Source organism: Esox lucius, chromosome 9, assembly GCF_011004845.1.
Source record: "Esox lucius isolate fEsoLuc1 chromosome 9, fEsoLuc1.pri, whole genome shotgun sequence".
NCBI lineage: Eukaryota > Metazoa > Chordata > Actinopteri > Esociformes > Esocidae > Esox > Esox lucius.
In genome coordinates, this window is record NC_047577.1 from 3816137 (window position 1) to 3830397 (window position 14261).

Genomic DNA, 14261 nt, shown 5'->3' on the forward strand with positions numbered 1-14261 from the left:
TTCTGAATACATTTGGTTTGAGTGAACTCAATCTTTTTATTCTTAGAGCTTATTCAATAATTGAGGCTCAGTGGAGTGAATGGAAAATAATAATATTTTTTTCAATCAACTAATTTGATCAAATAAGGGTTAATAACAACAAACAGTGACAAGCACAAACCCAGGGCAAACGTCCTCTCAGTTTCAAAAGCAATTTCCGTCCGGTCCATTCGGAGTCAGCCAATCACAGGAGTTTTCTTCCGGCACAGCGGTTTTGATAAAATGTTTGAATCAGTTACTCCGCATACGAGTACAAGTTCTACGTTTGTCTATTTAACGTCAACTCGTTACAATGTTCAGTCCGTTTTAACCCGTGCCTATTATAATTTCCCAGACCCCAAATTAAAAAAGAGAACGTATCGTGCTAATTATATATAACGTGGACGTTCGGAGAGAAAATAATAGTCATATTGGTATCCTGCCATTGGTTGCCAAGGCCAGCAGGTGGCGCCATGCAAAACGTTTTATAATGTTTTTATCAACTGATAGGCTGCTCATTTCCTGCAACAGTTTGAACGGTGTTGTCAGTTGGATGTATTGGCAGGAGAAATATTCTTTATTGAACTGTAAATTAATGATATATATTCACTGGGTGAAAAGGTGAAAATAAACATGGAAACGACACTTTGTGTTTCTGTTATATTTGTGTTCGGTGTGGTTCATTACAGAGACAAGTAAAGCAATCAACTATTTTGTTTACCTACTTTAACAACAGAAAACCCGTAAAACAATCAATTAATTTGAATATGAACATAATTGATTCAGAGACCGTCAGACCCCAGAAAAATATGGTCGCATAATGAAAGTTGTGCATGGTTTCCTTTTAACAAGGGCTATACCTAACTGCCCAATGAGGTTCTTAAAATAGTCTGAGCGCTTGTGCTTCGTTTTTAGTACCCACAGGACAACAGAATCAAGGCTCGAGCCCCACAGACACCACAGGGGATCAACACGAAGTGACCAACAGATAATGTACTGGTTAGATAATCCTCACTTGCGCAGGTCATGTTCCTGCTGTCCATGTGACCTGGGGACGAGTGCCAGTGTTTGTTTATCCGCTTACAGTGGCTCTCGGCTCAAAGCCACTCTCATCCCGCCACTGCGCTGCTGTTGCTCCGCTACGGACTGGAGAGAGGTAGGACAAGCGACGTCAGTAGTTCAAACGCTAGCAGAGAAGCGTTAGAGTAGACATGGCCAGTCCGGGACAAAAAGTAGTCCTGATCACCGGTTGCTCCTCCGGGATAGGTCTCCGGATGGCGGTGACGCTCGCCAAGGATGAGAAAAAGCGTTATTACGGTAAGTGTGTAACTGGCCTGCGACCTCAGTCTCTAATGTACCTTAACATCGTTTGCCGCCTGCGTACCGGCGTTTGCAGGTGTGTGTGTTTTGGCTTGACCCGGGGAATGGGTCCACTATGTCTGCGCGTGTGCATCTTTTTTCTGCTCAGTTGAATCCAGGCTTACTTGTCCCAGCCATCTCTCCCAGTGCCCCCCCCTCCCTCTCTGTCGCTATCTCCCCCCATCCACGCCGCTCTCCCAACCTACGTGTCTTCGTCGCCTTCAGTCTTTTTCTGCCCCACTTCTCTCCTCTCTTTCTTTTTGTCCCATCTATTGCGCATATAATAGATTACATGATGTAAATCACTTATTGTGAGTTTCACCCCGCCTACACACACGCACAGACACACACACACATCGTCCCAGATGTGTTTATGTAATATGTTTACATTGTTCAGGGGTCAGGCACCGGACAAGTCTGTGTTAGAGGAGGATCGCTGTGCTGTGGGTGTATAAAGTCGGCCTGGGCGATAAGGCCAAAAAAACACATCAACATATAGGCCTAGGCCATTTAACATTGTGGACGGTTAGCCTATTTATCGTGATATATTACTTTGTTTCTTTAATTGCAATAAAAACTGTTTTAGAGCGTCAAATACCTCAGGATCATAGCTACGCCAAATTATTTCAAGGCATTAACTTTGGAGTTTGTAGCAAGCAAAGAAGTTTATTCAGATAGCACAATTCATACATAGAAGATGCTTTACATAGAAAAAGAAAATATATAAAAATACAATAGCATAAAAATAAATAGATGAAAACAACATAATAATAATAAAACATATACAATAGAAATAGAATAAAAACGGGATAGAAACATAGGAGGCTATAAAAGCTGTAAGGCTAAACAGTGCTGTTAAGTTTAAGTGCTCTGTCATTGGCGAGTGAATAGAGTGTTTTTAACCTGGATTTATGTTTGGGGCACATTTAAGATCTTCTGGTAGTTTATTCCAGTTGTGTGCAGCGTAACTGCTAAACGCAGCTTATCCATGTTTAGTTTGGACTATGGGATCTATACTATCTGGCCTGTGTTCATGGATCTAAGAGCCCTGCTCGGTTTATATTCTTCAAACGTATCAGAAAAGTATTCAGGGCCTAAACCATTCAGTGATTAATAAACTAAGAAATCCACTTTAAAATCTATTCTGTAACTGACTGTGAAGCGTTTTAGTCCAACTGTCACAAATACAATAACTTCAGAACAATTGACAGATTAATGTCTTCAGACAAAAGCTTACAAAATATATATTATTAAGTGTACCAACATGAATTCGTGTGACTGTTTGGCATATAGAACAATCCAATTCACAATAACCTCTTCAAAAAGTAATAAAGAACATTTATGAAAACAAAGTTTTTTTGTCATAGGGACAGCAGCGTGTGACCTTTGTTCACGTTAAAACAGAAAAGGATCACCAACGTGTTTTTTCATCGGCCGACTTAAAGTATCTCTTGGCAGTTGTGGTCTGCTCTTGCTAACATCTATGTTTTTGATTGTATTCACAAGGAGTCGTACCTTGCGATCTTTGGCCAGGTCTTCATTGTAAATGAGAGCGTGGTCTCAACCGACCTACCTTGTTCAATAAAGGTGAAATTTTTTTTTGTTTACTGAGTAGACTACTGTGAAAAAATACATCACTTCAGAATGGTATAAGTGTTTATTTGCTCAGAAAAACACTTTTCGACAATTAAGCAAACGCAACGAATACTTGAGGACAAAACATTTCGTTAAGGTTCTAACTGTTGCCCGAGCTCCACTTTACCACCTGTCTATGTGACACTGTGTAAGTTATATATCATAGTTTATAAGTCCTATCACTGCTTAACCCAAAATAGGATAAGAGTCACCAGTTAGAGGCTTTACCCCCCCCCCCCCCACACACACACACACGCCCTCACCGTGACAATACACAGACGGGGGCCCTCCCCGTCTGCCTCCTGCCCGATTTAGAGTCTTTGTCCTGGGCCGTGGCGAGACTGACGGTGAAGGGGTGCTGTCAGGTAAGTGACAATGCTTAGCCAAGCTGAGCTAGCTCCAGAATAGGATCAGCCCAGAGTGGCAGAGCTAAATCGACAAGAAGGCATGTCTGGTCGGGACCTCAAATGTTAGCCGGTTAATTGGCTATGAACACTAGCAAGTGGTGCAGGCGGCGATTTACAGTGATGTCTGTTCGTTATGAATCAGTGGAGTTCGAGCCCTTGAATGCTGATTGGTAAATCAGTTTATAATAACAATAAAGCACATCAGGTGTTTCCACATTGCATAATCCGTAACAACTGTTCTGAGCCGTGGTATATTAGCAATTTACCACACCCGCTCTGGTGGAATGTGAAATAAAAAAAAAATATAAAAAAATGCCAGTGAGAACGTCCTTCAAGGATGTTATTGCATAATGCCTTGGAGCACATTGTATCCATGTGTGGAAATACTGTAAAATACCATCCTCACTTCTGGTTTTCTTTCTGTCTTTACCACACACAAACACAGCCTTTCCTTAACTTAACTTTAACCCCAAAAATAAGGAATGGGCGAATGTCCCTATTTAATAGGATTTTTCTTGCTATGATGACAAAACCTGCACACTCACCAAACAGGCACACAGCCAGGATGGAAAATCCCACTGACCCACACACGAAATTATACACATACAGGCACTTGCATGAAGTGTGTTCACATGGTCACCACACACACACACACACGCAAACACAAACCAATTCTAACATTAACTCCATTTGTACGTTTTACCCCTAAACCCAAGCCAGAAATAGCCTTTTTCCTTATCAGGAACTGCCACTCAAGGACATTCACAGACTTGTCCTGAATCCATTCCAGCGTTATCTGTGCTTTGTGTCTAAGGTTGATGTCATGCTGAAAGATTAATCTTATTTTATTTATTTTCTCCATTAATTCCTCCCTCAGTGCTGACCAGTCACCCATGACTTGTTCATGTGTCATTTTGCACTCTGTTGCACGTATGTCATTCATTTCAATAAAGAGTGAAAGCAGAAAGCCCTCTTGCAGTTGAAGTGTCTTTTGCAAAATGGACACTGCAAACTTCGAACCTTTTCAAATTCTACGTCACATCAGCGCAGGTAGAGTCTTTCTTAGGTCCCTGGAAATTAGAAGCATAGCTCCTTTCTAGGCTTGCTTGACTTTCTACAAAGTTACAGAAACAAGTGAAGGAAAAGGTGACTCTGTGAAACCTGTTTTATTATATTCTCAAACAATACATTTCTCCTAGGTCAAATTTTGCAATCTCAAAAAAATAAGTGAGATCTCTAACAAGAGACAGGCTCTCATCCCACACGCTACGGACAGAACACTGGTCCTACCAATAGTGGAACGGAAATAAAGGAACAGGACGTAGGTTGTAATGACATACATTGTGATGTGAACAACTCTCTTGTCCCTGTTTCTGAGAAACATCCCCATTGCATGATTCTCTCACCACCATGCTTCACTGTTATTATGTCATTAGTCAGTTGGGACATGGATGTGAGGGGGTCTTAACACTTTCTGAAGGCCCTGTAACCAATTTAAAATTAAAATAATAACAATCAATATGGTCAGTGAGATAATCATCAATAAAATGAAACAGTTATCAATCCCTCTCCCTTTTCTCGTTCCCTCTGCAGTCATAGGTACCATGCGGGACCTGAAGCGTAAGGACAAGCTGGTGGAGGCGGCCGGGGACGCTTACGGGAAGACCCTGTCCGTAGCCGTGTTGGACGTGTGCACGGATGAGTCGGTCAAACAGTGCATCAATAGCATCAAGGACCGACACGTGGATGTGCTTAGTAAGGAACAGTTTGGTTGATATGGGGTTTGGACATGTAAAGATAGATGCTCAGCCAAGTTGTTAAGCAACATGTCTATTAAAGGAAACAACAGCATTAAAAGTGCAGAATACCGGAATGTTATTTAAGAACATTCACAGATTGAAGTTTTGCCCTAGACCAATAACAACTCTAAAACGGAATATCTAAAAGACCACGTACTGATAAATGCTCCATTTTCTAACACCTCTAAAACACACATCTAGCTTAATCCCAACTTGAAGCATTAGGGACAACAAGCACGACTGATCTTGACTATGTGATGAAGTATACTGTACATCCTCACCTATTAAACTCAATCAACTTTCCCCTCCCTTGATTACTAACAGTAGGGATAAACCAATGCACAACTGATCTTAGCTCTGAAAGCTGACCTCCGCCATGACAATGTTTGTAGCAAGGGTGTCGGAGTAGAAGTGTTGCTTGAGGCTCAGACACCCCCCCCCCTCCATATGTACACATAGCACATAGTCTTATTCATTGAGACTGGAGCAGCGCTCCTTCGAAGGCAGATATTTTTGTGCTCTGTGGTTAAAAGCGTAATTCCTGATGTTACAGTGCCACCCGCTGGTGGCTACTGGAAACACAACCTACACCAAAAGTGTTTGGTTTGCGACAAGAAGTCGATATATATCTCAGCACTTTTGCACATGGACCACTTTTATTTTGAAATGATGCGGTCTGATGAAAGGCCCCCGGATGTCTTGTATCTACGTGTCAAGGTGTGTCACACATCTCTCTTCATCTCCTTGTTCTCCTCGTTGTTCCCCTCGTCTCCTTGCCCCCCCCCCTCCCCACAGTTAACAATGCAGGGATCGGTCTGGTGGGACCGCTGGAAAGCTTCAGCATGGCTGAGATGAAGAGTGTGTTTGAGACCAACGTCTTCGGCGTGATCCGCATGATCAAGGAGGTGATGCCGGACATGAAGCGAAGGAGGGCCGGACACATCATAGTGGTCAGCAGTGTGATGGGCCTACAGGGTACAGAGCAGCGTCTCCACTGACGCACAGCCCGGGTTGATTCCACGGGCGCTTGTGATTGGTTGATGGGTTTTTCTCACGCGACGTCGTTCGTGTTCCCCAGGGGTTGTGTTCAACGACGTGTATGCGGCTTCAAAGTTCGCCATGGAGGGGTTCTGTGAGTGTCTGGCCGTCCAGCTGCTCAAGTTCAACGTCACGTGAGTCCTCAGCTCGACTTGGCTACCCGAAATGCAGGCTTTTTTATTTTGGTCAATATGAAAACAAATGTAAAAGGATCCCTCCTCTGTTATTCTGTTGTACCCCATCTCCTCCTTTTTTTCCCCCACTTCTCTTCTCTCCTCTTTCCCTCTTTCTCTTCATATCTCTTTCTATTCCTTTTTCCTTTCACTCCCCTTCTCTACATCCCTCCTGCTCTCGCTACCCCAGTTTGTCGATGATAGAGCCCGGACCGGTCCACACAGAGTTTGAAGCTAAGATGCTTCAGGACGTCCGTCAGAAAGAGTTCCCTGGGACTGACGCAGAGACCGTCAACTACTTTAAAAACGTCTACATGCCGTCCTCCGTGGACATCTTTGACACACTGGGACAGACCCCTGATGACATCGCCAAGGTTACTTCTCTCTATTTCTCTCTCCTTCTCTTTCAGTCTCTCCCGCTGTCTTCCTACCGATACAGTAAACGTTTAATGTCTTCCTGTCCGCTCTCCTCACTATCTGTTCTCCTGATCTCCACTAGCCAGTTGCTTTGCTTTAGTCGAGATTGTTTGGTGAAGTCTCTACTGAATGCTGCACAGCACAGTGTTGCAACATTGGTTAGTTGTGGTTCAGGCACCTGTATTCCGAAATACACAGTGGTATATGGGTATATGCGTGGATGTGTGCGGTTATCTCGGATGGATGGATACGGCTTTAGCTATGAAATGGAAGTAAACCAAAAGGGAGAACTTCTCAATCTTAGCTAGCTACGGCAGTGGAGATAGTTTCCCTACCTACAAACTGGAGATCACCCACAATCCACTGCTCCTTTTAAGGGGTCAGGCTATGTATCCCATGAGTTACCAGTAGGTATCATAATGATCTCAGTAACATATATTAGCTCTCCTTAGCCTTTTGTACACAGTCTCCTTACAAACTAGTCATTCTCCACCAACTAGTCCCTCTCTCTACTAACCAGTCCTCTGGTCTTCTGCCTCAGTGCACCAGGAAGGTGATTGAGCAGGGCAGTTCTGCCCGTTTCCGGAATCTCACCAACCCTCTGTACACCCCCATCGTGGCGCTGAAGTATGCCGACGAGACAGGAGGCCTGTCCGTCCACGCCTTCTACCACATGCTGTTCAACCTGGGTCCCCTGATGCACGTCACCATGAAGGCCGTGCAATACCTGACCTGTGGGTGTCTACGGAGCAGAACGGTGTCACCAAATTAGGCACGCACACACACACACACACACACACACTACCCCAAATCAACACACCCCTGTGAAGAGAGACTCAACCACCTGGCAATGTCCCCTCCTCAGTGAGATGCCATACTTTATACTGTCTGATTTAACAGAAGGTGGACCTATAGAGGTTGAGATGTAAACGCTTCTTATGTAGGTCTAACGTAGATTATGTATGTGTAGATACTCCATCTTCTGTATAATATATTTAACTTGGAATATAACGGATCAACTTTATTTTGACAAATAAAAACTCCTCTATGTGAGACATCCTATATTTTATACTGGATAAAAAAAAATGTTGTAATACTTTTAATTGTAGTTGTGGGTAGTCATTCAGGATACCTGCTGTGTTAAGCAACATATCAAATCTTTGTAATAATATTGCAGTCTGAATGAAGTGTGGACTTGTGTGTGATTAACAGCTAAAAGGCTGTTCAAGGCACTGCAGTGTGATCTGACCTGATATCACCATACATTTCAAACCACTGGGTCAAATATAAAGGATTTCCTGCCTATACAGTCTTGAAATTGCTGCTAATTAAAAAAAAGTAGCAATTGAGGGGCAGGGGTGGGATACAGCTGTCTACTTAGCTATAGGAGTTAAGGGTTGGTTTATCCTTGATGGAACTGTAAAGCTTGTGTTTCCTGTATTAATGCAAATAATCTATTCTGGAAAAGCACGTCTATAGTCACTAGGGTTGGACATGGCTTAGTGTGGAAGGAATTAAAAGCATATAATTGAGTAGGAGGATATACGATTGTGGGAATGTGAACAGCGTATGTGAAGTGTGATTCACTAGACACTCCTGTACAGTAGATAGCGCCAGTCACTTTAAACGTTCGTTTGCGGAACGGCAATATACCATAGAAGAAGAGGACTTTTTTATTATTATTTTTTTTTTTTAAATCTTTGTCAGTGCCACGAATCTTCGTATGCGAAAGTGTGTGGATTACGGTGATAAACAACGGACGTCCATCTTCTCCAGCTGCCTAGCAAGAACAATTGTTGTCAACATTGAAAATCCAGTGTTTAGGTAGGATCATTCTTTTAGCTTTTCCACATACAGCCGTCATTATTAAATAGTAAAAAAAAACAAAAAACATACGCGCTAGCTAGTTGCATTGGAAACAGACTCGTAGCTAACGATTAGCAATTAAATCTTGCAAACCCGCTTGTTTTGACGCGGTGTTGTGAATTATTAAAAATAATTGTGCTAAGACAGTGTTAAACACAGGATTTACAAGAACCGTTCGTTTTTAAGATGACAATCAGTAGCCCTGTTACCTAGATAATAAGTATATATAACTAGACCAGTTAACTTCATTCATAAAATAAAGTAGGAGGGAGTTAGATGAGCCTTTTCACTTCGCTTGAACATTTGCTACGCTGCCCTCTGGGAATTGGGGTTCTAAGCTTGTGACAATTCCGGGTTATCGGCGTTGTCAGAAATAGGCTAATCACCAACTGAAGTACGCGATTTGTCAACGTATCAATAGGCTACACTATAAAACTAGATTTACAATTTACTAGATGTTAGGCATTTAGCTAAACTTTAGGGCAATTTTATTATTTTTTATTATTATTACAGAATTTGAACTACGAAGGCAGACATTATTTTTTTGCGTGTGAAATGCATTCTGGGTCAATGACGTGTAATGGTTGTGTTCGGATTGAGAGGTGAGCTAATGGCGCTAAGTATAACTGTAGCTACAGCCGAAAAGTGAATATAATGCCACATTGTGCAGCTTTTGGTTGTAATTTCCAGTCCAAAGGCAACAAGGGGAGTAATGTAAGCCTCCACTGCTTTCCTCACGAGAAGAAAATAAGAAAACAGTGGGAAGTTGCTTGTGGACGAGTACAACTCCCTAAAGACCCACGGCTGTGTTCACGCCACTTCAGCCCTGATGCATTTGAGGCATTTAGTCGGCTAAAAGAGCTCACAGGTGCTGCTGGTTACAAGCGAAGACTAAAACCAAATGCCGTGCCTTCAAATTTCCCCCACAAGGAGCCTAAACGTCCGCGCATAGCGAGTGAAAGCCGCGCTAACAAACGTCTAAGGCAAGAGACTTTGGACACTCTCCTGCTAGGATGTAAACAACCCGCTCCTACAGTTTCAGTCGTGGAAGACGAATCATCGGACACTACGCGGATCATGGAGGTAACCGACAATCCACCAGATGCTGTTAATGAATCCATATGACTTCATTTCCTGCATTCTGACACTTATGCACCAATTTACGGCTGGAGCTTTCTTAGTGGGCCTGTATCACGTAGACTACACTTCTGGTGCGTAGTCCAGTTCACTTTTTTCACCATTTGTAGGCTACAGTGTAGGTGGGCTACTATGTAGGAATAATCAGGTAAACCTGTTCACGTTTGACTTGCCTATTAGTGACCTGGTTCCGATTTGGTAGACCAGCACTCTGCTGGTCATGGAGGCTGACAAGGGCAGCCCATAAAACATCTCGATTGAGGCAAACTGCGTTAAAGTTTTTCTGTGCTGTGATACACGGAGTATCTGTAAAAATAATCAAAGCATCTTGTTTTAGCGTTTTACTGTATATTCTCATTAAGCAAACGACGGCGGTAATGATTAGGAAATTATTTATACTGATAATAAGATCTGATCTTAGCCTACCCTGGACAGCTGCTGACAAAAAGTGGAGATCTTTAAAACAAACGCTCTCGTTCTCGCTTTGGCATTGGCAAGGAGTTGCCGCACAGACACCAGCGGTTTTGCCCCACTCTCGCTTCCTCAACTCTCTGATAGTCTTCATTTAAGTCTTCATCATGTAACTCTTGAGTAGGCCTACCATCTTCCGCGTTATTTTCCTGATTTAAGCCTACGGTGTACTCGGGTTCGAACTGAAAAGGCTGAACGGCAGACGTGTTCATCTCGCTGTTACTGTAGGCCTACTGTCAAAACCTAGCTAGTACGTTGGAAAAACACTAGACGCAGCGCAGCTGGTACAACCTATACACGTCACTACCTAGAATGCATTGAGACATTTATATATAATGCAAAAGTATGACCAAAAAAAAGCATGTTTTCTCTGAGCAATTCTGATAGCATACATTTGTGGGTAAAATAATCCTAGTTATTTGTGTTTTCTTTTTCCATTACGTTTTTACAAAGCGGTCAGTGAAACCTCAAGTCAACCTTCCAATGTGTGTAATTCATTCTCTTGAATCCACCTCTAGCCTGCCATGTCGGAATCCATGTTCCAGGGTTCTAGGTGGAACATCGAGCAGGCTTCAGAGATTGGGTCGGTAAAGCCACGGGACTGCAGTCCAACACTGGAGCTCAATGTGATTGTCAAAGAAGAAGAAGAGGAGGAGGAGAGAGGACTCTGGGAGGAGAGGGAAATGAAGGAGGAGTTGGAGGAAAGACCAGATGATGAAGAGGTGGAGGAGAGAGGAGAAACAGAGGTGCAGAGACTAGTCAGAAAGGAGCTGAAAGAGATGGGGGTTAAAGAGGAGTTGGGGGAGGGAGCAGTCAAAGAGGAGGCAGAGGAGAAAGCAGTGAATGAGAAGGTGGAGGAAATGGCAGTCAAAGAGGAGGTGGTGGAGATAACCGTCAAAGAGGAGGGGAGAGAGGTCATTGAAAAAGAGATCTGTGCTGCTGAACGTCTAGGGGAAGAGGAGGAACAATATTATGGTGACCCAGGTAAGTCGTGGAGAACGTAGAAAAGTGTGTGCTTTGATGGCCACAGGGGATTCCAAAACGAAATGATTGTTCTTCTGCTTGCATCAAAGAGCCCTAAACACACATCTTCATTTGAACAATATATACTGTCTGTGCCTATTACTACAGATGCGGAGAGCAACCCCAGTTTTGCAGCATTGAGAAACCACCAACCCCTCACTGAGAGGATCTCAAGACCGAAACATCACCACTGCATGGACTGTTTCACTAGTTTCTATGAGTCAGAGGAGTTGAGAAGCCACACTTGTAGGCCCCGCCCTTGTATAGAATGTAAAGGAAGTTTCATTTGTCCAAGTCACCTGAAAGTACATTATCATGCGCCCCAAAGCAAGAAGACTTACCTGTGTGGTCAATGTGGGAGGAGATTTCAGACACCAAGCAAATTAAAGACACACCAACAAACTCACACAGTCGAGAAACTGCTCTGCGTGAAGAGCTATAGTCAGTTTGGCCAGCTAAAGGCACACAAGCAAACTCACACAGTCGAGAAACCACTCTGCGTGAAGAGCTATAATCAGTTTGGCCAGCTAAAGGCACACAAGCAAACTCACACAGGAGGGACAACCAAAGACTGTTCCCAATGTGGGGAGAGTTTCACCAGTTTATATTTCCTGAAGAAACATCATGTAACTCACACAGGAGAGGAGCCATGTCAATATCATGCGCACAAAAGCAAGAAGACTTACCTGTGTGGTCAATGTGGAAAGAGATTTCAGACACCAAGCAAACTAAAGACACACCAGCGAACTCACACTGGGGAGAAACCTTTCCGCTGCTCCCAGTGCATGAAGAGTTTCAGTCAGGTAAGCCAGCTAAAGGTGCACAAGCGAACTCACACAGGAGGAAAGACCTACCACTGCTCCCAGTGTGGGGAGAGTTTCACCAGTTTATATTTCTTAAAAAAACACCATGTAAATCATACAGGAGTTAAGCCTTATCATTGCTCCGAGTGTGGGAGGGGTTTTAGTCAGTCATCAGATCTTAAGAAACACCTGTTGACTCATACAGGAGAGAAGCCTTATCATTGCTCCGAGTGTGGAAAGGGATTCAGTCAGGCATCAGATCTGAAGAAACACCAGCGGTCTCACACAGGAGAGAAGCCGTATCACTGCTCTCAGTGTTGGAAAAGTTTCAGTCTGCCCTTAAACCTTAAGACACATGAGCAAACGCACACAGGGGAGAAGCCTTTCCATTGCTCGAAGTGTGGAAAACGTTTTAGTCAGGCAAGACAGGTAAAGATACACCAGCTAACTCACACAGGAGAGAAACCGTACCACTGCTCTCAGTGCGAGAAGCGTTTCAGTCTCCCAACCAACCTCAAGACACATGAACGAACTCACACAGGGGAGAAGCCTTTTCACTGCTCTCAGTGTGGAAAGGGTTTCTATCGGGCAGGGCAGTTAAAAATACACCAGAGAACGCACACAGGAGAGAAACCATACCACTGCTCTCAGTGTGGAGAGAGTCTTACAAGCTTATATTTCTTTAAGAAGCACCAGCTACTTCATACAGGAGAAAAATTGTACCACTGCTCTCAGTGTGGGGAGCAATTTAGTCAGGCAGTGAATTTAAAGAAACACCAGCTAATTCACACCGGAGAGAATCCTTACCCGTGCTCTGATTGTTGGAAAAGTTTCAATAATGCACGAAAGCTAAAGGCTCACCAGCTAACACACACTGGAGAGAAATCTTTCCACTGCTCTCAGTGTGGCAAGAGTTTCAGTCAGTCAAGTTACTTAAAGAAACACCAAATAACGCACACAAGTGAGAGACCTTACCACTGCTCTCAGTGTGGGAAGCGTTTTAGTCGATCATCAAACCTAAGGGCACACCAATTAAAGTATCACAGCCCTGACATTGGACAGAGTTCTGCTGCTTTCAAAGAAAGTAAACTCCAAACCACAGACACGAAACACATGTAAACGCCATAGTGCTAATGTTATTTGCAGGTTAGTAAAACAAATGTAAACACTTATGTACTCAATCTATTACCCAGTCTACCTGCTATGCTACAATACAACAGGGTTTTTATTAGCTTTCACACTACATGTCTCTATCTTGGTCAGTACTTAGAAATGACCTGTCTGATCTATGTTAACCACATAAACCCTGGTAACATTTTATAACCCCTGAGTATTATGGTACAATCCCTGTGTGTCATGTTATAGACCCTGGGTGTCATATTATAAATCCTTAGTATTATTTTATAAACGCTGTGTATTATGTTATAAACCCTGGGTGTCATGTTACAAACCCTGGGTGTCATGTTATAAACATTGAGTGTCAGGTTAAACCCCTTGAGTATCATGTGATATAAACCCTGGGTGTCATGTTATAAACATTGAGTGTCAGGTTATACCCCTTGAGTATCATGTGATATAAACCCTGGGTGTTAGGTTATATACATTGATTGTCATATTACAAACCATGAGTGTCATGTTATAGATCCTGGGTGTCATGTTATAAACCCTGGGTTTTAGCCTGTAAATCTTCAGTGTCATGTTATAATACTTGAGGGTCATGTTATAGATCCTGGATGGTATGTTATAAAACATTGAGTGTCATGTTATAAACCTTGAGACTTGAGTGTCATGTTATAAACTGTGAGTATTGTGTCATAAACCCTGGGTGGCATGAAATAAAAATCCTGGATTTTATAGAGTAAATATAATGTTACAGTTATATTATGTAATAAAAAAAGATGAAACTCGAGGATGAATAGAGGTCTCAGCCTAGCTGTTAGAGGTGAAAGAGCAGGGTCTCACCAGCAGCATGCCAGTTGATGAAGTACAATTGGTCAGTAACTGAGCCGGCAAATGGGGGGTTGCTGGTAGTGATGTGACCCTAACCCAAGAAAATTAAAAACTGTTGTTGCTGAAATTCAAGATTTGCTGAGTAGTAAGACCACATGACAGAGA

General features: G+C 42.9%; 2 protein-coding genes across 3 annotated transcripts; both read left to right on the top strand.

Moving 5' to 3' along the window:
* Nucleotides 1–1083: 1083 nt before the first annotated feature.
* On the top strand, nt 1084–7899 carry LOC105027472 (retinol dehydrogenase 8). The gene is made up of 6 exons (XM_010899587.4): nt 1084–1335; nt 5013–5174; nt 6014–6193; nt 6297–6390; nt 6620–6803; nt 7388–7899. Exons 1-6 carry the CDS (start codon nt 1230–1232, stop codon nt 7616–7618), a joined length of 957 nt encoding a protein of 318 aa, XP_010897889.1. The 5' UTR covers nt 1084–1229; the 3' UTR covers nt 7619–7899.
* Nucleotides 7900–8539: 640 nt separating this feature from the next.
* On the top strand, nt 8540–14168 carry LOC105027473 (zinc finger protein 2 homolog). Of its 2 annotated transcripts, none has more exons than XM_010899589.4 (3): nt 8540–8670; nt 10839–11304; nt 11452–14167. In XM_010899589.4, exons 2-3 carry the CDS (start codon nt 10845–10847, stop codon nt 13263–13265), a joined length of 2274 nt encoding a protein of 757 aa, XP_010897891.3. In that variant the 5' UTR covers nt 8540–8670; nt 10839–10844; the 3' UTR covers nt 13266–14167. The 2 variants fall into 2 exon arrangements, with proteins under 2 accessions (XP_010897891.3, XP_010897890.3); XM_010899588.4 differs by lacking the exon at nt 8540–8670 and adding an exon at nt 9005–9795 and having other exon boundaries at nt 11452–14168.
* Nucleotides 14169–14261: the final 93 nt, after the last annotated feature.

Bases quoted from the DNA above. Each gene is read 5' to 3' on its own strand.
- LOC105027472 (XM_010899587.4), top strand. From the start codon at position 1,230: ATGGCCAGTCCGGGACAAAAAGTAGTCCTGATCACCGGTTGCTCCTCC. The intron at 5,175-6,013 runs GTAAGGAACAGT...CCCTCCCCACAG, and splicing joins CCGACACGTGGATGTGCTTA to TTAACAATGCAGGGATCGGT. The intron at 6,194-6,296 runs GTACAGAGCAGC...CGTGTTCCCCAG, and splicing joins CAGTGTGATGGGCCTACAGG to GGGTTGTGTTCAACGACGTG.
- LOC105027473 (XM_010899588.4), top strand. From the start codon at position 9,367: ATGCCACATTGTGCAGCTTTTGGTTGTAATTTCCAGTCCAAAGGCAAC. The intron at 9,796-10,838 runs GTAACCGACAAT...ATCCACCTCTAG, and splicing joins ACACTACGCGGATCATGGAG to CCTGCCATGTCGGAATCCAT. The intron at 11,305-11,451 runs GTAAGTCGTGGA...CTATTACTACAG, and splicing joins ACAATATTATGGTGACCCAG to ATGCGGAGAGCAACCCCAGT.